The following is a 26,213-nucleotide window of genomic DNA, read 5'->3' as shown; positions in this document are numbered from 1 at the left end:
TGTCAAGACCCTTGGGGCTGCCTTTGTGTCTTCAGCTCACCCCCTTGTGCCTTTCACAGGTTTCCAGGTATTCAGCATCAACCTCATCACCATTTAAACTACAAAGCTCGCTAGTGTCAGTCCCCACCAGAAAAAAAAAGGAGAAAGGCCCCTATTACATTTAAGGACATTTATTAAAAATTCTTTTGTCTTTTTGTTTAAGTATTTTGTTAACATAGATGTGGGTTGTTTGGTTTTTTTTTAGTTTTAAATTCAAACATTATATTGAAGGAATCTGGGTATACCAGCTTTCAGACTATAGAATCCCTGGGAAATAAGGCAAAAGCCTCCTTATCTAGCCTCCGCAGAATTGTTCTGGGTGTCACTGCATTCCTAGGGGATGGCTGACTGCCTGCCATGGGGCGTTAGCTGAGCTGGGTTGTTACCCAGAGCACTTAGCATGGCTGGGGGAATGCCTCCCATCCTTGGCAGGTCATGTCTGGTGCCTTGAGGGAAGGGCTGGTGAGAACACTGCGGTCCCTGTCACACAGAGGCGCATGACTACGGGCAGGGCAGGAGGACGCCCTTTCATTGCCACATAAAACGTGGTGCTCAGTTGAGTGCTTTAGCCTAAGGAGAGAGTTGTGTTCTTGGGGGTTTTGTTTTGTTTTTTTTATTTTCCTCAAGGAAATTCACTCAAGAGCTGCTGTAGCAGGCAAAGCAGGAGCAGATGCTATCATGTGGCTACAGCTGCGATGAATGGCTGCCAGCCTTTTTGTGCAGTCCTCAGCCTTGGTGCTCTCTGAGGGGGGAGGATGTTCCAACGCAACCCAACCAACACAGCTGGTTTCTTACATTGCGCAAAAAAACCCACCCCACTGCATTGTTTTAAACACATGCTTTCAAAAGTACCTTTTTAATTAGCATGAGAAAAGAGGCCATGTTTGGTTTTACACATTTTCAAGACTTTTCAGGAGGTTCACAGATGCATAAGCGGTTGGGTACCTCTCAGAGGCAGCTGGAGAGCAAGGATCCAAGGCCCCATTTACCCCGTGTCTCCCTCTCGGCTACGCTGTATGAAGGCATCCAGTAGGTCACGGGAGGCAGAGGAAAGCTGGTGAAAAACTAGGTTAGGACAAGGTTTTGTTGACAAAGGTTGTCTTTATTAACAGACAGCCATCATCCTGCTCTCCAGAGGGAGGGAACCTATCACAGTCCATCATGGCTCTTTTCGACCCTTTAACACCTGGGTTCGAGGGCAGAGGCTGCCTGAATCTCATCCCAGTATGACTAGGTCACACAGAGAGACCAACAGTCCCCCCGGGTACTGTCAGTCAGGACAGAGCCACAGGCAATAGTGAGATGCCAGCCCTCCCCAGCTCAATGACTTGGCTTTACAAAGAGACAAATGTCCCCTATGGAGACCCCCTGAAAGCTTAAAAGGCTTCCTACCACCCCAAACCACAGTGAGTCCCAGCATCCAAGAGCTGAAGGAGCAGCATGAAGTCTCCTCATTGCTTTCTTCACCGGATGGTTTCCACCACGTCAGCATCCCCACTCCTCCCTGCTGCTGGGGATGGGAAAGTGATACTGCTGCTGGTAAACCCTGGTGAAGTAACAAAGCCTGATGATAAATGTGTGATTAAACACCCCACCCCCCTTCTGATGATGCGAAGAGAAGAGGGGTCTTGAAAGCTGTCTCGGGCTTGTTTTAACTGTAGATCTTCTCATTTATAAATGGATGATAAAAAGTCCTTTCATACATTGTGTGTCTTTTTCCAGTGGATGCTTCAGTGGATTTCACAGCTGTTTTCCTATTGCACTCGGGTGACACAAATTACTTTATGGACAGTTTTTGCATACTGACTGTTCTTTTTCAACTGACTGGGATTATTTCTCTGATGGACTGTGTTATTTTTATGCAAATGCTACTTTTTACCTTTGGACAAGAAGAGGATACCCAATTTCTTTTATTCAAGCTTTCGCAAATTTGCCTGTTGTAAGTTTTTGTTCACATTAAGATCATACCATACTCACATTTGTAGATATAAAGGACAGGGTGATTTTCATTCAGAGGCCTTACAGAGAGATAGGCTAACATTCATGGCTGTTAATAGTTTCTAACCACAGCAGACTATCCCCTCCAGCTAGAATTCCCTTCCTTTCTGGAAATGACAGCCACCGCCTGACGCACAGAAAAACCACCTGCTCCCTCGTTTCCTCAGTGAATTCAGTCTCCAGGTTCATGGAAAGGCTCAGACTGGAAAATGCTCAGGGCACATTAATGCAAACTTCTTTAACATCTATTAGTCTGTGCCCAACACCTGACCAAAAGACCTGATGGGGTGAGAGTGAGAGCCCAGATGACAGGAGGCTTTGAATCCCAGAGGTGGAGGTGGGAAGGGACTTCTGGTGGTGACCTGGCCCAACCCCCTGCTCTGGTGGGGACACCTGGAGCTGTTACCCAGAATCATTATATGGGATCTAGAGATCAGGCCCAGGCGATGCCTGGCCTTGCTCCCCAGGGCAGCTCCTGCAAAATGGATGCCTGCGTTTTGGGAGCTGAATTAAGGCTACAAAATGTTTTCAGAGAAGCCAAAAACGGTGTCACTGGATGACAACAGGTTTCAAACCCCCACGAAAGGAAAACCGGATTCATATCAGTGCGGTGAGAACTGGAGCTCTTAACCCGCAATGCCTTTTAAAACAGAGCGTTCCTCTGGTCTAGCCGCCAGGTTTTTAACCTGTTTAACCAAACAACATGGAAATGTGAATTCCAACCAGCCCTGTACAGCTTCCTGTGTAAAAGCTGTGCTCTTCTCATAGAAGGTTTTCCATTAAAAAGTAGCAGGAGTAACTTCAAGCTGGGTGGAGAGCTGATGTCTGCTGGGGAGAAAAGCAATCACTTAGACTGTTTATATCTCTGCTAAGTAACTGAAAAATACTGTATGCTGTCCGCCAAACTCTCAAGCAGCAGCAGCTCACATAATGCTTCACAAGGATTGAAATACATTTTGGAGATCATTCTGACTAAAGGGACTCTCACAGCTTCTTGTGGCTGAGACTTTCCATCCACAAAATCCCAATCTTAAGTGGAAGTTGCCCAGAATACATCCCTCACTCAACATCCTAAGATATTTTTATTTCAGTGGGATTGCTCATTTCACCTTCATTAGAAGCTAATTCATTTTGGAATGAGGAAAGGGAAAGCTAAGACATTTCCACCCCAAAGTATTTGTTTCCTCACCTTTACACAGGGAACTCCCTGACTGGGGATTCTTCCTCGTTACTCTCAGTCCATATTAACATCATTAGTATGCTCAGTGTGCACATCCCTGTGCATGACCATGTCCTACACATTTATACTACTCTCACTGCACCATGCAGCTTCTGGCTTGTACACAGACAAACTCCAGCTCTGATTCCGTGGATTGGTTTTATATCAGTCCAGTTTCTCGGACACATGATAGCTTTTTTCTAAAACTAAGGGCGTGTTAGTAATTTGTGCATAAAAGGAACCTACTGTAATATAGATAACTAACAAATACCTTTTTCTAGCAGTTCATTGACACAGCATTGAATTTTCATCTCTCATATCTCTCATTCTGCTTGTAAAAGGTACTTGAACGAAAAAATGAGGTAACTGTAGGCTCAGCAACACAGTCCTGTAGAAGCAAATACAGCTAACAACATATTAGAGTCAAATCTATGTCATTATAAGTGATCATGTGAACTAATGCCCCAGTAAATACAATTGACCTGAACCTGCCTTATCCCATACTAACTTGTAAAAACACAAAGTATGTATGAGGCATTGAAGGAGCCCATCAAATTTATTTTGTTTTGCTATCAACTAACCACTTCACAAAATAACCACTCCTGCAAAATGCAGAGAAGCCTGAACTAATTCCCAGGCCTCTGAAAACTCTGTAATCCTGAAAACATTCAAACTGAGATTTAGAGCTGAGCTTCCTACCTCTGAAACATAAATGTTTTTATATTCATTAGAAACACGGGCTTTTCCACATGTGGATCCCCTAATGGGTTTAGCTCTCTGAATGTTTTAAGAGTTTGCTTAGAGAGGGGGGTGGGAGAACCAACTTTTCATACAGCTCACAGCACATCCTAGAGAATATAAAACAGATTCAAATACATCCCTGAATTTGACTGTGCTCCCTATTTTTTCTCTCAGTAAGACTGCATCTTCTTCAGCTGCCAGCTTCAGTGTCCACATAGATGCATGCCTGCTCCTTAAAGGATGAGTGATCCAGACATCATCTGACCTGTCTTAAAATTACATTATGTACCATGTGGCTTAGTGATTTCCATCTGGGGTTACTGTAAACTTGAGGACTCTGTGAAAATTGAGAACATTTTAGAAGATCAGATAACTTTTCATCATGAATAGACAAAGACAACTTCTGAATTACAAAAGTCAAGTTCTGTTACACAGGGGATGGTGGGGGTAGGGGGGGAGGAAACATATTTAGCATTTCACTTCCTAGCTTCCTCCATGTATTTGGTCTACAAGACCAGAAGAAGTGCTTAATGAGAGGTGTAGTTAGGATTTTGGTATTCAGACATATGGTGAACCTCATAAATGCAGGGCTTTGGTATGCTAGAAGTCTGCTTAACTAAGTAGTTTATGATTTTACTAGTGCTCATATTTCAGCTTTGCAATTAGCCTGAACATCTGGCCAAATAAAATACTAATTAAATGTATGAGACTGGCAGGTCAAATACAGTTCCATACATCCTCTTCTACCAACAGAGAACAGCTAGCAGCATTTAAGAAAGTATTAAGGATATGAGAGAACACTTTTCCTGGAAGTTTTCATTTTATATTTGAGGGCTTAAAAATAAGTTTGGGTGAATACAGAGAACACTTACTGCATATGGTTGGATTTCATAACCTGGCTGGGAGGCAAGGAGAGTGTTAAACAGAGGCACTTCTTCTGCACCACCCTGCATGTATAGAGCACTTTTTATGAGATTCCACTACAGCTACTTTATTTCAGTGCATGCGTTCAATTAAAAAAAATAAAAAATCTTCTTTTTTTTCCTTCCATAAATTCAGGAAGGCTTTGTTGTGCTCTGATATGCCCAAAATATCTTAAGCTAAAACTGACAATTGCTGTACTCGCAAAGCATAGCACTTTAGCTACACATATTTTATTATACAATATCTGATCTCATTCCCTATTTACTTCTCCTCTGAGTTGCACTTTGCTGTTCCAGAGAAACAGCCGAATTCCTGCTTGTGACATGAAGAGCTGTGTGATTGTGGAAGAGAGCCTCTCCCACAGACAATGTCAGATGAAGACTATTATCTCCGACTGCATCTACAGACTTCAGTATTGACGAGATCTTTCCCCTGTCAACCCAAGCCATGTTTGAAACACACCTTAGCAAAATAATATTGGGGTCAGAGACAAGCCCTTCCACGTTCATCAGAAGCAGCCTGACAGCATGCTCCTTAAAATAAGCATTTTTGAAGCAACTCGCTGTACCATCATAGGCTGGAAATCCGGATGCAGAAATGAACACACTACAATGACTACACAGATACAAATCATCATCCAAATGAAAACTAGGATGTTCTTCTATGTGCTGATAAGCACAAGGCTCCTGGCAGGAGCAGACGGATTGCACATGTAAGAAGGTAGTGTTTAAGGCAGTGTTACAGCTGTACTGTGCAGGACACGGTGTCTACAGGCGGCTGCAGCAGCCCGAGGCTGTCCCATGACATGCATGCAGCAAGCACAGGCAGTGGGGGCAATGGGAAGAGACAGGCTCCCCCTGCAATGCTGGAAGAAGGCAATGCTTTGCTTGAACTGTTTAACAGTGAGGCAAGAAAAAGGTCTGTGTGGGCTGAAATCAAATACAGTCATGGTTACACATGAGCAGAATCAATTATCGCCCTGTTTTAACCCGTGGAGGAATGTTTCATGCACATCCACCAGAGGTTGGGAACAGCAGGCAAGGAAACTCTCTTCACGCCTATTTCTTTTGCAAGTTAAAAACTGTTGCTGGTTTGCTCTGCTATGCCCTGTTTCATGACCTCAGTGCATCAGCCTTAGCTTAGTTGTCTTTAAGTTCTCAGGCGAGCCCTAATCTTTCATGATGACATCCCAATATGGAGACCCGCCACACACATCCCAAGGACAACCTTGAAAGAAGAAGAAAAGGAGGGGAGCAAATCCCAGCCCTGGCAGTAGGCTATCCCAGTGCAGGGGTGCTCCAGCACCAGCAGCCATCTGGCACCGCTCAGGGGCTGCTCATGGCCTTTGGGGGCCAGGGGTGGGGCACAGCATCCATCCCTGCCCCACATACGCCCTGGAGCAGCAAAAGGAAGCAGGGATTAGTTGTTCAGTCCTCTCACGGGGCCTCTTGCTGTAGCCTGTCACCTCCCAAGTGCTTTCATGCCACAATTATTCCTGTGAAGCCAGAGGCTGTTTATTTGGTTTTAGGGTTTCATAGCTTGGCCTACACCCTAGCACCTGAAAAGGTTTACCAACAATGCCACCTCTGCCTTCTTCCTGCTCTTTTGAACCCTATCGTGATGAATACTGCAACAAAAATGTGGTGTCATACGGATCAATATAATCCACTCCCAAGTCCCCGTGCTTCCTCTTCATACTTGACTAGGAAAGAAATGACTGATGAAAAGAAAGGATCTGGTGATCCACTAGTATTTCTGACAACTAGAGCAGCAATATAAAGCCATAAACCCATGAATGTTTCTACAAGGCACAATGTAAAAGATTTGCTACCAACCAACCACAGTTCTGTAATGATCTGCCTAAGTAATTATGGGATCTTGTTTGTATCAAAAGATTAGTTCAAGAAGGTGACTTATTTAAAATAGCAAATCAGTATTTTTCAATATATTTTCCGCTGAGCCTCCTTCTTTAACCACCCTGGGACTCCCCTGAGTAACACAGAAGCTTACACTTCGTGTTATTATTGCACTAACCTTTCAGCTGTCTTTAACAATACACATATATATATATATTTTATTTTTTTTTCCAATACCTGGGACTGAACTGGATTGGAAAAGAAAGGTGTGGACAGCCAGTGAAATTCAGCCAAAGTGAATGTGAATAGGGTTTAAAAAGTAGGTTTTGTTTTATGCCTGGCCCTGGCCATATGCTGAAGGAAGGGAGGGGGGCTACCTGGGGTCAAGGGCCTCCCCATGTGCCATCGGTCAAACTGTATGGTAAACAGCTTCCAGCACAACCAGCCTTAAATCATACCACTTCTGCTTCTGATATGAAGTTAAAAGCCTGGGGTAGACATGGTCATAATCTTTTCTTAACTTTCAACCAGTACGGGGAATTGTTTGGATACCGGTACACAGTGCACTGCAGCAAAAGAGGTCTGTATGTATCTGAAAAGATAAGGAGCATGGATTTCACATCTCTTCATTCAGCAGATGAAGACATAAAATAGAGCACACCTCAGAGAAAGGACTAGTGATTCTACTTGTTCTCTCTTCTGATGAGCACTCAGATCATCTAGGTGGTTTTTGTCAAACATTATCTCTTAATGCACCTGCTCCTCTAACAGTCATAATCCTGTTAGACAAGCACATATAAGGATCAAGCTGAATCCATACTAAAAAGTAGTTTGAAGGGTTACTTTTGCTTGAATCAGGATTGAACTGGAAGCATTATTCTGAAGTGTTTCTGAAGCCTAGATTGGGCTTGATTTTTTTTAAAATAGCCTTTCAGCTCCCTTGATAAAACCAAACTGAAAATTCATATAAACACACTAAAAGACTATGTCAGTGAGATTCTACACAAAGAGGAAATATTTGTGCTTATGTCAAAGTTTGCTGTCGCTTATGTTTTACCAGAGTGTCAAGGCTGGAAATGGTGTCTCAGAAATCCTAGAGCTGTAATTCCGGATGAGGAATTTTATGCTGAGCAAGGCAACGCATTTAAACCCCAACATATTAATAGCCCATTTATTTAAACAAAAGACTCTTCTACCATATGGAGGTTACAGAGATCTTAAAGCAAAATGGGTTAAAATTAATCATAAGTAACACACATCTTTTCAGAGATATGCTTTTATACCTTTTAACACATCTCTCATTAGGAAAATGAAGACATAAGCCATAATTTCTCTCCATTTCACATGCTCTCTCTCACACAAACACACACATTACAGGAAACGCCATCAAGCCATTGGGCACAAACCTAATTCCAGAGTACGCAACCACTCACACAGTGATGTGGTTTTATGAGTCTTGACAACTTGAGAAGTGGAATCCAGCTCTGCACCTATAAACTACCAGCCTTGATAGATGGGAGAGCTCCTGGTTAACCTATCATCACCGCTAGTGTTACCTTCAGACAACATGCCTATAGCCTCATCGGTCTGCTGGCTGTCAGTTGACGAAGCCTTCTTTGAATCATGGATGTTGCTTTGGTAGTTCACTGGTGAGGGATAGGCGTTTTCACCCGCAGTTGATGAAGACATCGATTCCCAGGGTATTTCTCTCTTTCGCCTTTTCAGGTCCACTCTACATCCCGTCCAGCCATCGAAAGCTAATGTGAAGAGGAAGCCTTGCATCGGATTAAGAACCCCCTAGGAAAGAGAAGGGCAACAGGAGTTACACCAGCAAGGCTTCATTTTGAACTCCAGTAAAACACTTTGCATGCATCAGCAACTTCCTTTTCACTGAACAACTGATGTCTTTAAAATACATGATTTGCATGCAAATGCAAGTGTATGTTGTTCCCATTGCAGACACAAACAAATTGGAATGAAACACCAGAACCTGTTTTTCCAATATGCTCAAGCCATCCCAGTGAACAGTAAGCACTTACTGGTTTTCTAGCATGAATTTTAACTGGTCAATCCCCTGGTATGTTTTTACCATTCCCCACAAGCTCTAGACCTTGTTATTCACAAAAGCAAATATTACATTTTTCACTCGAAGCCAAGTCAAATATCTGTGAGATATTAGCATACATCATGGTCAAGTTTTTTAAAATAGAAGCAATTGATCTGTCTGGAATTGCTGTACATTCCTGAGCCAGTGAAAATGTCAAAATGGGATGGAAAAATGGGGAGAAACACTGAAAAATAAAATCCCAAGTGATTGCCAAAAAAATCATCCCCGTTCCCAGTGCTGTGGGGTGCTTGGCAAGTCATGGCTTTAGCTATTTCCATTTTTCTCATGAGAAAAAAGGCAAATTATTTTTACAGTTAGTTTTAAAAATAGCTCCTATACCTATACCCTTGCTCTGCAGGTGCACAGGAGCAAGGTCCCTGTCACATGAGTGTGTTCACTCCTTGTCAGAGGAGGATGTTGTATTAAACCAGTTGCATCACTTAACCCTTCAATAAAAAGCATGTCAGGCCTTACAAGTATTTAAAAGCTCCAGAATAAGCTCTCTTGGAAAAGGAAACTGCAATATCAAGTCTGAAAAATCCCTTGTCAAATATTCCAATAGGAGAAAAGAGGGTAGGGTACAGTAAGAGGCCAGCAGCTTACAGCTATTTTTTGGTGCATTGCTTTCAAGATTTTTAATGTATTTGTCCCCAAATAATTATCCAAATGTCAGGATAATAGGATGCATTTATTCTTTATAACAAAGAAAACTCTAGTTAAAGAGAATTACCAGAAAATTACCATTTTTTGGGGGAACCTTCAAGAATCATGAGTTAAAACTTTGTAGCTTGCATTATGGCAGAAGTTAGCAGGGTTAGACTATAAATCATTGCAGTGGTCTGTTCTGGATCTTAAAATGGGTGGCAATCACTCAGAGAGAATGCATACTCCAGCAAATGGGAGAAAAAGTTGGCCTTTGGCATATTTTTGGCAAAGTTTATATGTGAAAAGCACTCCCAGTGACCACTCCTTCCTCTCTCTCTTACTTTCTGCTTTTCTTCCTTGTTTTTCAGAGTGTTCATATCCCCAAAAATCATAAACCACCCACTACACTGGTGCTGTTCCACCAGTCTTACAAAAGTAATTGCTAAGACTAAGCAGTGTCACAGCTGACCTACCATTATAATCCATGTGATCAGTGCAGCACTTCTGATGTTTTTCAGGATCATTTCATTGATATCTGGCTGCATTTCGAGGTAGAACAAGAGGATCTCATTGATGATATTGGATGACCAGCTATTGCAGGAATAAAGAAGAGGAAGACAACAAGACGGCTTTACATATATGTATATGTATATACAAAATATGCTTTACTTTCAAATTATAGAAATTTGGATCACTAATAAAGAGAGTGAGATTTTTTTTTTTTTTTTAATGTTAAGTCTCAATCTGAAGGGACCAGTAAGTCTCTCAGATCAAAAACCAGACACTTGCTAGCCCAGGCTTAGACAAAGAAATCGACATAACAAACAAACAAGATGATCATTTGAGTTTGTTGCAGAACAGTAAATTGCAGGATAAAATTGAGATGATAAACAACTGTGATCCATAATGGGGACATCATGCATGCTGACTTCTTTTGCTTGTGTCTTAAAAGGATAGTGCTCACAGATAAGGAAACCAAATACATGCTTGGGTGTTGCGAGAGGCTGTAGAAACTCTAGCTGTAGTTAGATTACAGCAGACTTTCAAAATGTATGCAAAAAACCTACAAAACAAAACCAAAGTTGAATTTAAAATCCTTGAAAATGCCATCAACGTTTTGGAATAAAGGTAATTTATGTTTCCAAAGAAGGACAAGCATAATCAAACCTCATCCTGTGAAGGAAACTGAGGATATTCTACACTAAATAAACGTTATAGTAAATGGCTGTAACTTCTTAGGACTTCTAAACAGTCAGACCAGCATTTCTTTATAGTTCTACTGCAGCGTCAGAAAGGAAACCATCAGCATCCATGTCATGCTTTCTAAAAGGGCATACATATGTCCTCCCTGCAATTATATTTTTATCACAGTGTAAAATCTCCTGCTGTCCCCTCCCAAATCTGCAGGCATCTCTTCTACCCCATGCTGCCCCAACTTGGTGTCTTTGACTAACTCATATCATATGTGACCTCTGGGATGGAAGGGCATCTGCCCTAAGCTTCTGAGATGGGACTGCCTCAATCTTTCCTTACAGTAACTTTTGAGAGAGTTTTTACATTCTAAAGTTTATGTTTTATCAGGAGAACAAAATCCAAAACTAGAGCAGTGTTTATTTTTTTTTTTTATTAGGAAAGCCCAGAATGAGACAGAATGGAAACAAACAAATTTCCCCACTGTGTCCTTGAGGAATTGATCCTTTCTTTCATGCTTGCTCCCAGACCAGCAATCTGGCCACCATTCCTCAGGTTGCAACACATTTCTGTGGGCTCCAGAATAAGGCTTGCTCTTTCCACAACCCTGGAAGCCTGGCTAAATCTCTTCTCATTATTTCAACAATTTCCAGGAAGCCATGCTGCAGGCTTGTCTCTCTCAAGTCTCCCACTGGCTACCCCACCTGTTGCACTAGCAACCTCTCTCCCAAGCCAAGTGGACTCTGTTAGTCCCCAAGACAATAATTTCCCTCCAGAGCACTCCATCATACAGCAGCCAGGAGAAAATAAAAAGGCAGTCTTTCCACCTGCCCAGCCTTTTAAAGCAATGGAGCATGTATTAATGTACCTGTGTATAAAAAAATGAAGTAGTTGTAGAGACCATGAAGTTTGTCCAAGTTATTTCACTGCTCCAGGACCATTTCCTTCCTCCCCCTATCACTTGTGTTACCCACATAGGTAGTAAGCACTTCACAGAAGTGACTAGTTCTTGCTAGGTCATTGCACAGACCCTTGCAGAGGGTATCACCAGCCCTTCTGGTGCCTTTATTGCTGTATGATAATAGTAAGATTGCAGTAAAAACTGTTTTCTCCAAAAGCAGGCCCTATTTCCTCAGTTTTGCTGTGTGCATCCAAAACCTCCCGTTCCAGTCACCACTCCACTGGATGGTGCTGCTGGAGCAGAGGTGCAGGGATTTGGGGATGAGGTGTACACCCTTCCTGCTTCGCCACTTCCCTTGCTTCTTCCCTCCTCTCCTCCCTACCTCTTTCCTGTTCTACCCTGAAGTACTATTTTAATGTACCTTTTTAATTTTAAAATTAAAATTTAATTTTCATTAGAAAAGAGAAAAATATTAAATTATCACAAATTTCACACACAATCATATAGAGATTTATTTTCTGGCATATAATCCTATATTTCCAGTCGATATCCATGCTTTTTTTCACACACTTGAGATCTACAGACCACAGAGGTGGCTGCATTATATAACCACAGCCAGGGCCATGAAAGCAGTCTTAGAAGCATATCTGTTGCAGGTTTTCAATTATGTGTTTGATGACAAGAGGCTATGAGAAATCTTGAGCACAGAAAGCCATCTATCAGCCCACAGGGCTGGGGAGCTGCTGTTCCAGACAGCTTTAGGCTGTGTGCAAACATTATATTTTTGGCTATTGTTTCTTGCAGTTACTGTTTTCCTGTTGATTAAACATTTTTATCATTTCCTCACAGACTTGAGATGCTATGAGTGATTCAGCTAGTTAGTGAAGTAGTTTAGAACAACTTCTTCCTTAGACACCTTCCCTTCCAAGCATAAAGACAAACAAATGAAGCAACTCATCAGACTCTATTCTTGTCCCCGACCCTCTCCAGCTGGGAAAAAATGCAGTTTAAAACAAAATAATACACCTCTTACCAAATAACAAATACCAGCATAATTTTGAAGAAGCGGATCTGGATCTCTGTCCCCAGACGTCTCTCATTCTCTGTGTAAATCCCTTGTCTCCCTTTCAGTAAGGAGGCAACTGGAAAGTATACAAATATGCTCATTAATATTTGTGTACTTTGTTAGTTATAGGCACAAGGATCCAGGAGACAGATGTCTGTAAAAAGGGAACAAAGGAATGGATGGATTTGTCTCCAGCAGCAGTTCAGAAGCTGGAAGGAGTCTCACATATACTAAAGGAAAAGAAGTACATCCATTATGGATTCCTAACATGAGTGATATCCAAAAGCTGTTTTTTCTTCTCTCAATCCCACTGAAAACAGAAAATAGTATGGTCAACACACTTTTCTTTTATAACGAAAAGGTAGTGCTTACGACTTCTACATAATGTGTGATATAATTATATATTTATTATGTGATGTTTAGACTAAAATAGAATACATTCTATCCTATTATGCACATTGTATTTCATTGTGCAACTGATACAGCATTGGCTACACCTCTAAAACTTGAAGGTGTAATATCAGCAAAAATAGACAGTTAGGCCACCTCACAAGATAACACAAGGAATATACATACACACAAATATACTCAGTGTGTATTTTCCCATAAAAAGAGAAACTTTTTACAGGAACAACTGTTCCTTTGAGTATTACTGAGAGACACAGGATAGATGGGATGAAGGCTGAACTGAGAATACAGTTCAGTCTTCACTTGAATACAAATTCTGTTGTTGTTTTTATATATTTAGTGTGTTGACGATGAGTATAAATTCAGGTACTGCAGACATCTAGCACTGATGATATTACATGCAATGCATTGAATCTGTGGCCTTTTTTTCAGTCTCATTTCTGCAAAGCACTGGATAATAAATTAAATGGGAACTTCAAGATCCCATCTGAATTGTGCCCAATTCCCATTTGTTTCATAATCTCAGAATCAGGAGTAACAAAACTCTGATCTTTATTTTTTTTTTTTTTTTTTTTTTTAGCTCCAGAGTTGCCAAGAAGTTAAATCAACCAACATATCTCACCAACATTATCCTTAAACTAGAATGAATTACATTCTAAAATCCAGGTTGGTACCAATATTACAGCAAAGTTAAGCATCCACTATACACTGCCTAAAACACACCAAATCAAGAGTAACTGAGTAACATAGAAACACCTTTGCCAATCTGCAGTAGAGGTTTATAACAGCATAGCTTGAGTACATCATCAGAGTATGTCTCCAGGGTAAATTTCCCATATAGATGATATCTTCATTTCAATAGGCAATTCCCTCCCATCCTTTGCTGTATCTTTATGATTTAATGAGGAGCTATCCCACATCACTGAATACTCAGGCATGACTTTTTACAGTGTTGTTATGTTGCTCAATAACACATACTGATTGATGCTGGCCATTAGGAACATACCTGCTGACACTGTCCTCCTAAACAGGATTGGGTTGACCACCAACACTAGCAGCAGTGGAACATAGGTTGTGATGTAATGTGGGATTGCATGCTCCAAGCCTTTTTCACAGCTGAGAAGAAATCATTAACAGCTTATGCATGTTTTTTCCGCATCTGATAGTTCTGGCTACTTTATATACGTCACCCCTATCTTAAAAAAATAAAAGGAATGAAGCAAACAGATGCTAAACTTTTAATTCACTGACCTTCACCACCAGTTCACATGGGACACAAAGCTGATTTTTAATATTCACTGCCTGGACATTTTTCTCAAATTTAAAGGAACAAACAGAAAGCTCAAACCAGGAGTGGAAGAATAGCGGCTCACAGCAGAAGCTAAATCACAGTGCTGCAGCATGCCCAAGTGCCTGTATTGATTGCCTGGCACATTTCTTTAGGGCCCCCTGAATCCAGGCAGGTATTTCTAGAATTACTCACTGACTCAGTGGGGTGTGCTTCTCAATGATCAAAGAAACCCAACATTTGGATGTCAGCCCCTAAAACCAACCGAAAGACATTCAAATGACCAGAGACCACTATGATTTCGCAGACTGTTCCCAGACCCCTGCTTACCTGGAGAGAGAAGGGTAGTAAAGCAGTGCGATTCCCTCCACGCAGAGCATCACCGCAAGGCCCCACGTCATCATGTGGTACAGCACAATCGTACTGCAAGCACCGAACAGGACAGGCATCATTAAAGATACTAAACCTTACACTTTCCACAGTGCAACATAAAAATAGGACCCTCACTGAAACAGAGCCTTATGGACATGAAATGGCGCAGAACAGTACATTAAACTAAGGAAAGCAGGTGGGGTGGGGGGGCCCTTCAGAAAAAGGATGAGCCAAAGCAGTTGTTCAGGCTTGCACAAAAAAGTCCTGCATCCTCCAGCCTGTAGGGTGGAAAGCTTTTCCCTTAGGCCCAAATCTCCAGAAGGAACCCCCTGCATTTCTCCCACAGAGAGCAAATTAGGGGATCAAAATTTAAGAAGGGAGACAAACAGTCATATAAACCACCCTTCTGTAATTTGCAGAGAATTGTATCAATCTTTAGGGTCGAATCCTGCTCCCATTTTAGGGAGGTTCAGATCAGTGTGTGCCTTTCATTGTCTACTCTGATCTTAGAACGAGGCCCAAATACGCATGATTTTTTTATTATTGTTTACAGGGATGGGGGAAGGAGGTAGGTCCCAGTCATTTCAGACTAGAAGTATGGGACTCTACAAAATTAGGTTTGTTCTCCACAGGCTGAAGTTATCTCAAAAATCCCCATTTTGATAAACCTGCCATATGAACCATGTCTTCAGTACCTGACTGCTCATCTTGGTATAGAGTCACATAATTCCATGTTTAGCAGTGGCCATCAGTGGTCATTTTGCCCTTTTAACAACCAACTTAGAAACACCTTGTATTTTCTGTCTGCAATGAAAGCATGGTACTTTCCAATGTATTTATGTTCTTCCGTTATGGGCATTGTAGAAAAATGTATAGTAAGCATATATCGTTGTTCTTAAAAGCTTTACAAATGTGATCAGAAGCATAATAATGACAACACTGAGAAGTGGATAAAATAGAAAATCTGAGGGAAAAAAATGGGGAATGAACTACATGAAATTCAGCACTTTCCCACTTCCACTTTTTTATTTTCAGGATAATACTTTTTTTTTGCCACAAGAATCATTTTCAGGTATGGAGTAGGGACAAAAATAGTATCTCAATGCAATAAAGTTTATAGAGCCCAATCTGCTCGCTATTTTTCTAAAGGTTAAATGAATTAAGTTACCTTTAAATACCAGTTGGACATAAACAAATCGATATCTGAGCATTGCCCTGGCAATGTAAGCACTTTGCACACCACTCATTCATATCATTACCTGGTAACTGTATGAACATCAGATGTTCGTACAAGCTTCACTGATATACTCAGATCACTACAGACAGACATGGACATACAGAGTTGGAAGGAAAACAACAAATTCAGAGCTTTAACTCTGGTACCTCAGTCCAGCTGATCTTCTTACCACCAAGTAAGAATCAACAGCATAGCAAAACAACCACCAGAAGCCAGCGCTGTACAATAGCTGGATCCACATCTGCAGGGATAAAAATGCCAAATACCACAGCTTCTTCTCAAGTACCACTGGGGACAGGGCAGGGATTCAAAGCTTTAGCCTGGTGATTTGTTCTTTAAATATATGCGAGATTTTCCAGATGAGATTATGAAGTATGAAATCTTACTCAAAACCATAGGAACATCATTGCTATAGCCAACGAGTCAAGTCATAGGTAAATTGTGCAAAGTATTTGCTTTCACAGCTTATTCTGTTGTTTAGAAAACATGTTATTTACCTCTCCAGTCCTAACCCTCAATGTTGTGAGTGAAACCCAAATAAATTTATAGAGAGGATGTTTTAATTTTAGGTTAAAATTTTAGTAGTTTATCAGTAGCAGAAGCACGAAAATACAACTGAGGTCAGTCATCACCACAGCGTGCCTCTGCATTGTGGGTTCGGCATGCGACAGGAATTTTCTCCATGCACAAGAACCCGATTCAGGAAACAGTCATTAAGAAAAAAAGGTCATTAACAAAAATATCACTCACCCTCTGGCAACATTATCCCTACTGAACTCCCTGATTGATTTCTTCAATAAAAATCCAAAGGAAACAGGTTCAAGTCAAGTTAAATTCCATAGCATTTGTGAGCTGACCCTACGCATTTTTCCCATGAGCCTATAGAAGATAAGCGACCTTTCTTTGCCACTGTTTATAAATTCCAAATTTCATCCCCCACAGGAGCTGGCTTTGGATGTCTTTCAGTTCTTATCTGCATAGCCGCTGTCACAGCTCCATAGTAGCATCCTTTTACAGCTGGAAACCAATATACTTGTTACAGAGACAAATGTCAGTGAACAGAGATCTACCATTCCTTCCTCCAAAAGGTAAATCAAGCTAGGAAACATTTCCTTCCACCATGGATGTAGACCCTACCTCCAGTCATTTGCAGCACAAATTAGTCATTATTTAATTCAAACACCATGACATTTTGCTAGTGCACAGGAGTCAGAAAATAAAGTTTCAGTCTTCTTGTAAAGCACTTTATCCATAGCACTCAGCATGTAACTTCATCTGTCCTTTTCCATATTTGCTGCAGTTAAGAAATGCACAATTTACTATATACACAGAGAAACAAAAATAAACTCTTTCCACCTGGAAAATCCAACATAGACAAGACTGTCTCCAAAAACAATAAAAAGCAGATGAACCTAAAAAGCAAAATCTTCATATGCCACCTCACTTTTTAGCAAAATGCCACATCTTGCTATAGTGCCTGAGAGGATAGCCCTCTGCAAACCAGAGGGTGTTATTCAAAGGAGATGTCTAAAGGCCTCACTATTTGGAATTTATATTGGCCTGTGGTTAAGTGAAACAAAACAATAGTACTAAAAGAAAAATAAAATAGAATCAGAAACATTTTATCAACTTGCATGAGAATATGTTAGGGGAAGTGAGTGGAAGGAGGGCTATTTTTCATTCCAATATAATTAAATCTAAATTTAGCAAGTGACTCAAATTACATCATTTTGCTGGAGCCCAAGAAAGGGCAAAAAAATTGTGGTAGACCACTATGCTGCTCCTCCTCTAACCTGAGATCCAAATGAAAAACAGTCTGCACACAGTATCTTTGTCACTGTTTAAAAATATTAAATTTTGTGTTAAGGCCAAAAAGTGCATTTTAAGACACAGAGAAACATGGTTTTTGAACAGGACGTTCTTGATACAAGATACTGATGTTGCTGGTTTCCCCTTCGTCAAAGAAAAAAAAAATCAATCTCTACATCTAAAGAGCAAAACTTAAACATCTAAGACAGAAAATTGAGAATTGATAGATATGTATACCTGATATTTGCTTCTATGACACAACACTATTATCTCTGAAATTGTCATTAATGTAAAGGCATGTAAAGTACAATGAGTTGCATTTTGGCACATATTGTTTTATTTAAAAACTACTGGTGCTGAATAATTTTGTTTATATGCAGCATATCGTCTTCTACATTACAAACTTTGAATTGTAAAGCTAATGCTATTACTGCTCATGCATTAGTTCATTGGGCACCCTATGTTCCTACTGAATTTGGGTAAAGTGATGATCCATCTTATTTGTCATTCTCTGTGCTTTGGTAAAAAACATGGCCTTTTTTCTTGCACAGTAAACTCAAGTTATATGTCTCAGACAGTACTGTGATTCTAATATTTGAAATTGAGTTTTAATCTGCACTTTTGGAATGCATTTACATTTTCTTATTCTATGTTTTTTTAATCCAAAAGATACTTAATTAGACTTGGCCAGATGTGGTCACTGAATGCCCATATAAGCAGCAATTTGAGCTGTAACCCTACATGGCAGAGACAGACCTTCTGCCAGCAGTTTTGCGTCTTTGGGTATATTTATCCTGCAGTCCCTGTGTCTAAAATGCACATTCTGACATTGCAAAAACTAATTTAAGCTACTGGAGCTGCTGGTTTCAGTTGGTCCCCACAATACGCCACTGCACAGGCTGTAATTTCTGCTGGAGAAGGTAGGCAAATACCCTCGTGCAACGGAGCCTCTGCAGCATTAGCGACACCGTGCTGGTGCAAACAGAGCTGGTGGTTTCACTGCCCATTTGGGAATGTCTGTAGCACCCTTATGCCTCCGTATCCCTGGCTTTGGTACAGGTCTGCCCTCCACTCTCCCAGCACTCCTGCGATGAGCAAGCACCACAAAAAGCTCCGGGCCAGCCTGGGCTGCACTGCCCCGCGCCCTGAGGCGCACCATGCAGCACCTAGCAGCCTGCCCGCCCTGAGATGGCCCTTCGGCAGGAGGCAGGAACGTACTTGCAGGGGTGTGGCAGAGGCTGCAGCCACCATATCCAGGCTCTGACTCACAGCCAAATATCCCTTGGGACAGAGTGGTTTGCCTTTCAGACTCCCCATGCGGAGGGACTGTCAACCAGGAGCAGGAGGAAGGGGAGATGATCTCTGTACCTACCGCGCTCCCCACACAGAAAGCAGAAGGCCACACGTCGGTCCCATTCACCACAGAAATGTTAGCTATGAAGCCTGGGAAGCCTAGCCATATGCTTGACCTGACGATCACACCTAAAGAAAAAAAAATGTATTAATGCTTTGAATCTGCTGGCATGATTTGAGTCACATGCTTCTCCCCGGCCACATATTTCACATTGCAGCCCAGATTTGTGCGTCCTCAGGAAGGCTACTGCTGCAGAGGAGCAGAGCAGGAACAACTGCACTATTTAAATGTCAGTGTAATTGCTCAGGGAAACTAGCCCCAAAAGTCTCAACCTGCTGGGACTTGAGACATTATGTAGATTAAAAATTAACTTACCTACAGATACTGTCACACACTTCCCTAGAATGAATTGGGTAGCATTTAACAAATTGACATAAAACAGTAACTATTTACAATTTTACCAGTATATATTCATGTGTTAATATTCATTTCTCTATACTCCTCATTGCAAAAAAGAGTTATTTTCCACTTTTTGCTGTCTTCATTTTTTACAAGCAGCTCTTTTCCTCTCTGCTACAGGACTGAACAAAGGAGGATTTTCCAACTAGTTGAGAACAATATCCTTTTTTTTTTTTTTTTTAAATGAACTTCCAGTTTGTTAGCATGATTTTTGGGGTTTGCTTGAGTTACAAATTAAAGCACCAACACATAGCAGAAGAAAACCACCAGGTTTCCCACCAGGAGAGAACAGTTGCCCAGCTGCTGAAGTGAGTCTAATTGAAAGACAAGATGGCTAAATAGTTCGAGCTCGCCCATGAAAGAGAAAGGGGGTAAAATAACTTTATTTATTGCTGGCCTCATCTGATTGAAAGGACCTTTTCCAGGTGAATGCACACACACTTCTTCCATGTCTCTCTTTCTTTATTTCCCCCTTTATTGCTTGTTTTAATATTGGTACTTACTACGTACCGTGAGAGAACCTGGTTAAGTATGAAAGAGGTCTAAAATCCTACTCCCTTCCGAGGCAGCAAGAAAGACTTACAAAACAGCACTACTTCTGGTATCTAATGTGAGGGGAAAAATGCTACTGTAGAAAAAAACTCACCCTGTATTTTCATAGTATGTGTCATGGTAATTTATACTTAATTTGGCAATAAATGCCATAGACTGATGGGACCGATTTAGACACATTAGTTTCACTTTGACTCATGGGTTTTGTTGTATTCTGTGTTGTTTTGTTCCTCCAGACTATCAGCCATGGGCTGGGCAACAGGTTGCCCTTGATAAGGGAGCTTTGCTTGCATTTCAAAAGGCTGTGTCCAACATGATTTGTGTACAGCTGCAATTCAAATCCATTTGCAGTGGACATGATGTGCCCAGAAAAGTGTCTGACACATGGACAAGATGGCAAACTTGGTCTGAGAGGATTTAAAGACATATAGGAAGTGCTTTTCAAACATAGTCCTAAAGATCGGCTAAGTGTTTGATGTCAGCTTTAGTTTTAAATATGCTGCCTCACCTCCACTTTTATGCCTTCCTCTGAGAACCAGCCACTGCTCTGGATTTTAATTTGGTTTAAAGCAGTGATTTTCATGTAGATTTGTCAAGAGCTTTTACTTCTAAAATATAACTATTAAACAAGAACTTTCTCCCCTAAAAGGCCCATAATTTTCTGATCTAAGCCCAGATTTCCTCCTGAATACATACAGCGCGTTTCCCTCAGAAATCTCTGTTGTCCACTCACCAGCTTCACTGGCTACATGCCAGAGCAACAAGAATCTGCTACAGCAAAAGTGAGGGACATCAAGCTGGTGCTTACCTAAGCCACCAAGGATGTCACAAATGGAGATAAGGAGAAGGATGGTGGAAGAGGAGGAGGCTTTGGGCATCTTCCGCAGGCTCTGTCCCTTCTTCGGCAGGAGCTGCAGAATGGTCAGTAGCAGACTGACGGAGGCACTGCCAATGCAAACTCCACAGAAGACTTCAGGCTGGAAGTCCATCACTAGTTGTGTGGCTGCATCCCGGTTCGGGCAGCAGTAGGTTTCTAACCTGGGAGAAGCCATGAAGCGTCCGGCTGGCAGAGATGCTCCGCAAGCAGAAGAAACTGCTGTTGCTTCCCCAAGGCAGCGATCGCTTTTCCTTCACCCTCCCCATTAGTGCTCAGTGGTGAGAATCACGCGATTGACGGATCATGTGCTGCTGCTGCTGCTAGAAGTAAATCCCCTAGAGCTGCCTTTCTCAGCCTCTCCCAGCAAGGAGATCAGATCCGAACAAGAAAACACAGTGTAATCTGAAACATGGCCCATGCTTGCTCAGAGCCATTGGCAACAGTTCACTCAAATATTTCTGCTTGCTCAGTCTGTGATACAGGAAGACTTAAACTCACCAGAGCATTGAAGATGGTTTAAAATAAATACGGATGCAGATACCAAAGAAGCATTACATTTTAATTGTATTTCTCTTCAGCCCCATCCCACACAGCACCCTTTAATTACTGCAAATTAATTGAAAAGTTGAGTCCAGACACAAGAAGTCCCAGCCTTTACAGGGAGGAGCAGGGCTATAAATCCACACCCTAACCCAAATCTAAATTTCAGTGATCCAGCCCAACCATCTCTCTAATTAAAAGTAGAAACACAATATCCTATCGCTGTAGAAAGATATTCTACTTAGGAAAACAATATTAACCTAATCTTATTTAAACCACAAGCACAGAAAGTCTTTTCTTCAGTCTATACTGTCTGCATCAGATCAGCTCGACATACAAAATTTCAGGACTTTTGTTTTCTCAATGATTTTTTTTTTTTAATTTGGTAAGGGTTTCATATGAGAACAGGACTTTGACCTGTAACATCTGGTTTACTTTGTAAGCTAGACAATATCCCTTAAATCAGAGGTCCTAGTGGACACAGCAGCAAATACTCACAATCATAAATACAAAAATTAACTCTCCCTTCTCAGATGAGTTTCAAACTCCGTGCTTCAGCCCTCACCCCTCCAGAAAACTTGTCTGTAGGAACACATTCAGGAAATACAGGAGGGAGCATTGCCAACAGCCTTGAAGTGAACTGGATGTTAAATAACACAGTCATGGATTTTATAATTAGTCCTTACAAGAACAAATGACCTAACTTCTTATTTCCCTTTTTCCAATGGCCCAGCTTGTATTTTTTAGCAGAAATTATGAAGGCGTGATGAATGACAGTGGGGTTTTTTGTGTGCAGGGGCTATAAAACACAGAGGCTTCAGCCAGTATGTTTGCCCTTAGCAGGGAGAATGGCTGTCAGTCCTGAGTAAACAGGTACCTGCTGAGTTCTTGGTTATGCAAGACACCTTGTACACTTGATGCCAGCAGAAGAACGAACCCCACCAAGCTCATCAGCTTGCTGACCGCTGGTGGTGGCCATGCAGCCTCCTGGTGTGGGACAGCAATTGCAGGGCTTGGGTGGCAGCTGGAGCCCAAGCTGCCAGGCACATCATGCATCCACTCAGCCTGCTCCCACAGGACTCCCCAGTGCTCTGCCCAGGCTATGTCACTGAAGAGCAGGATGTTAGCTTGCAGATTCAGGCTCCTACACATAGGTGTCCATACATTGGCAATGTGGCTGAACTGCCAAGATCTTAAGCAGCTAAGCCTAGAGTCTAGATTTAGTCTACCAAGCTGTTCAGCTCTTCCTAAAATAAATGCACATGGTGAGCTGAGTAGGCTCCAGTGACTATAACAGGAATTTAGGCATACACATCATTAAAAACTCTGAAATTTAGGCAGCTGAGTTTGAAACTGAATGTTACCTGGATGTTTTTGCTGCTTTCCAGCAGAAAGAGATTTTCCTGGTCCATGGATGAGGACAGGGGAGTGACCTGGATGTTGCAATCCTATGTTTTGTTACTACCACATATACAAAAATTTACTGAGGACAGCAAGGTTGTGAAACAGATTGCACTGCTCCAGAAATACAAACTCTTGTTGAGGTAAAGGAGAATCCTACAAGGCTCTGTTGTCAGTACAAGTCTGGGACTCCTCAGACTTCATTCTGCCTCCACTAGAGCAGCAAGGCATGGAGTTGTCACCTCTTTGTCCAGATACTGCATTGTAGTCTACCTGGCTACTAAAGAACAAAAATTACAATGATTCCACAGAGACGGATTATTATTTTAAATTAAGACATCATATACCACATATACAATTCAAATACAGATATATTAATAACAAATTATGTTTGCTCTCATTTGAAGGCAAATTTATATTGCCTGATCTATACGTAGGACAGCAAAACTTTTAGAATATTAGATGGTAAGAGAGCATGTTCAATTGAAGCCTTTTATTTCCACTATCAGTTTCTCAAATTGTTCCTGTCACTAGTCCTGTTGCCATTTTAATTCCTTCAGAAATTTGAAAAGCATGTCAAGATGTTATTATGACCATTTGTTCTAGCTTACAGATAGGAATGTTTTGTGTGTTGTTTTTTCTGCTTATCATCTGTTTTCATTGATCCTGACTGTGATCTTCTAGCTTGCCCATGTGGATTTACCATTTCATTATTTTAACTTCTTCCTCACTTTCATTCAGACACTTTGAAACTGCTTCCATTCCTCAGTTTCAGTCTTGCATTCTGGAGATTAAATTTTTAATCTTTCTCTCCTTTCCTTTCCACACTTTTGCCAGCTACACACCCTATTTTTACTTTACTTCTCTGAGTGGAGGATTGCTTTTTAACCTCTTCTTTGGGATCCCTTCACTCCTGCTCTCTCAGGATTTGATCACACAGTTACTCACAGAGGGAGTAAGTGATTTTTACTGGAAGCAAAGCATTTGACCTGTAGCATACCTAATACAAAAAGAACGTAAAGTGACCCATCACTGAATGGAGACCTGCCATGATACAACCACCTGTGTCTTTCACATGTGGACATCTAAGGCTCAATGGGAGATGGATCTCCTAAACTAATGAGCCACCCAATATCTCACCTGATAAGATCTAGCTAGTCTCTGGTCCTCATTGCTGGCCTCAAAGTATAAACAGTCAGAACAGTCAAAGAAATTCATAGCTGGTTTGGCAGTCTTATACCTGAGATTAATTTGGCTTCCCATGATTATGAAAATAAGAGGATAAAAGCTGTGGACAAAGGTAAAGAGAAAAGTAATGAAAAAAAAGTAAGAGAGGAGTAACTTTGCCCTGTTGAGGAATTAAACTTACATCATTCTGCAGGTCCTAATTCCCTTCCCTCTGAAATTATTGACACAGTTCCCACTGCTGCCAGTGGTATGAAACAGACCCACAAATTTCATTCCTGCACCAAGGCAGGATCTCAGTTAAGCAAGTGGTGTAGCTTGGACACAACTATTAGCATGCATTAAAAAAACATTTAAAAAACCCCTGGCATTACAAATAGCAATCAATCAAATTCACAGCATAAATACAACATTGCACAACACTGAAAATTCCAGTCCTGATTTTGTACGTTGGCAACAGTGTGCTCAAGAATGAGAAAACTACTGTACTTCTTCCAAGGAGAATGGGCACGTACTCCATATGCACAGCTTTTAGAAATACCCACTCATGCTTTCCTTGGACCTGGAACATGTTTCAGTCCAGTCCATGTTCATCATTAGGATGACACACTGGCTTGCCTGCTTCTAAGGGAAAGCAACAGGTTTACAAAAATATGACAGGCATGCATTTCTGCTGTTAGGGAGTATGCTATAGGTTATGCTTGAGTGTGCAATTACAGATACTTTAATTACTATTTTAATTAAATCTGGAATTACAGCACTGGTTACTTACAAGGAGGAAGGAAGTTTATGGATATAGACAGAGAACAATTTATTTTTGTTTATGTGTACATTTCAGTGAATCACTGCCTGAATTTACAGCTCCCAATGAAGACCTGAGCTACTTTACAAATCTAAAAACTGTATTTTGTCAATGTTCGTGATCTTACAGTATTTTACACATTACTTGACATAGCATTTCCCAAACTGATGAAAGCTAGGTTTGTCTTCAAGCTAAATGGATGCAGTAAAACCATTTATGATCTGCCCAACAGATCCTGCAGTTCGTTCTTAAAGGCCTCAGCACACAAATCTTCTATATGCTTAGCATGGTTCTTAATTTTATCCACACAGACCTCCTGCAATTAGATTTACTTTGGAAGAAACTATAAGATACGCCCTTCCCATAATTATCAGCACTAATTTTTAAAGCTAATTTTAAACTGGCATTCTACCCAATGCATAACTGAAATTCACACCCCATTATTTCTGTTTCAAGTTTTCTGTAAATTTAGGCAGCAATATTGGAACAATAGTGATATTCAAAGTGTAACATCTGTCATGATTATAGCAGCTACAGACTCCATTAAAAAGAACTAGAAGAAAAACAGAGGTATCGCTTCCCTTCCCTCAGTGATTTGACTATAATTACAGAGTTGTAAATCATTAATTTACATTTAAGGGTGGTGAACATTAATTTAAAAGGATGAGAATGAATGTAACTCCTTTGCATTAAAATGTTTTAGTTCTTTTGGTTTTCTTTAGGAATGAAAGAACAGATATATTAGATGAATGTGCATTTGAACAGCTCAGTAAGTGCATTTGCTACAATGGTTTTACACATATTTTACTGACTTCGGATATACCTTTTCCAGGGAAATGTTATCCTACCTGACTTTTTTTTAAGAAATGTACACAAATTATTGAAACTGTGCCTATTATGCATTTAAATTATTAAACAAAATTTCTATGGATGAAACACAAACTAACTGCATAGAAATAGGCATCCATAAGCTGGACAAAGCAATTTTTGCTTAGGGATTCGTAAGCATGCAGATGGTACCCTGGTCTACAAAAATGTTGAATATCTATCCAGTCCTCAGTATCGTCCAAGGGTATTCTAAGCCCCACTACTTCCGCATTCTCTTTAAGAGGTTACGTTCATTGGTTCCCTCAGGAGAAATTAGATGGGATACTCTTACATCCTTGTATGAATGTTAGACTGTGGGACCCCTTGTAAGATTCTCCCACCACCCAGAAGTTATATTTTCAAAGTCCATTAGCA

At 40.9% G+C, this 26,213-nt stretch overlaps 1 protein-coding gene across 1 annotated transcript; it reads right to left on the bottom strand.

Moving 5' to 3' along the window:
- Nucleotides 1-8,274: 8,274 nt before the first annotated feature.
- GPR143 (G protein-coupled receptor 143) lies at nucleotides 8,275-21,218 on the bottom strand. The gene is made up of 8 exons (XM_010079630.1): nucleotides 20,975-21,218; nucleotides 19,174-19,283; nucleotides 16,139-16,233; nucleotides 14,714-14,806; nucleotides 14,102-14,211; nucleotides 12,655-12,763; nucleotides 10,003-10,120; nucleotides 8,275-8,574 (listed from the first exon to the last, which is right to left on the bottom strand). The coding sequence occupies exons 1-8, from the start codon at nucleotides 21,216-21,218 to the stop codon at nucleotides 8,275-8,277; spliced, it is 1,179 nt and encodes a 392-aa protein (XP_010077932.1).
- Between the last annotated feature and the right edge of the window lie 4,995 nt (nucleotides 21,219-26,213).

The sequence above is a fragment of the Pterocles gutturalis genome, unplaced genomic scaffold (genome assembly GCF_000699245.1).
Source record: "Pterocles gutturalis isolate BGI_N339 unplaced genomic scaffold, ASM69924v1 scaffold8611, whole genome shotgun sequence".
Lineage (NCBI taxonomy): Eukaryota > Metazoa > Chordata > Aves > Pterocliformes > Pteroclidae > Pterocles > Pterocles gutturalis.
The sequence above is the reverse complement of the archived record's forward strand: the minus strand, read 5'-3'. Positions and strand labels throughout refer to the sequence as shown.

What these genes read in the sequence shown, in the direction of transcription:
- GPR143 (XM_010079630.1), bottom strand. Translation starts at nt 21,218, where the DNA reads ATGGCTTCTCCCAGGTTAGAAACCTACTGCTGCCCGAACCGGGATGCA. An exon ending in TGACATCCTTGGTGGCTTAG is followed by an intron (nt 19,284 to 20,974) that starts GTAAGCACCAGC and finishes TTTTTTCTTTAG; the next exon opens with GTGTGATCGTCAGGTCAAGC. An exon ending in AGAAGATCAGCTGGACTGAG is followed by an intron (nt 14,807 to 16,138) that starts GTACCAGAGTTA and finishes CGGTGCTTGCAG; the next exon opens with TACGATTGTGCTGTACCACA.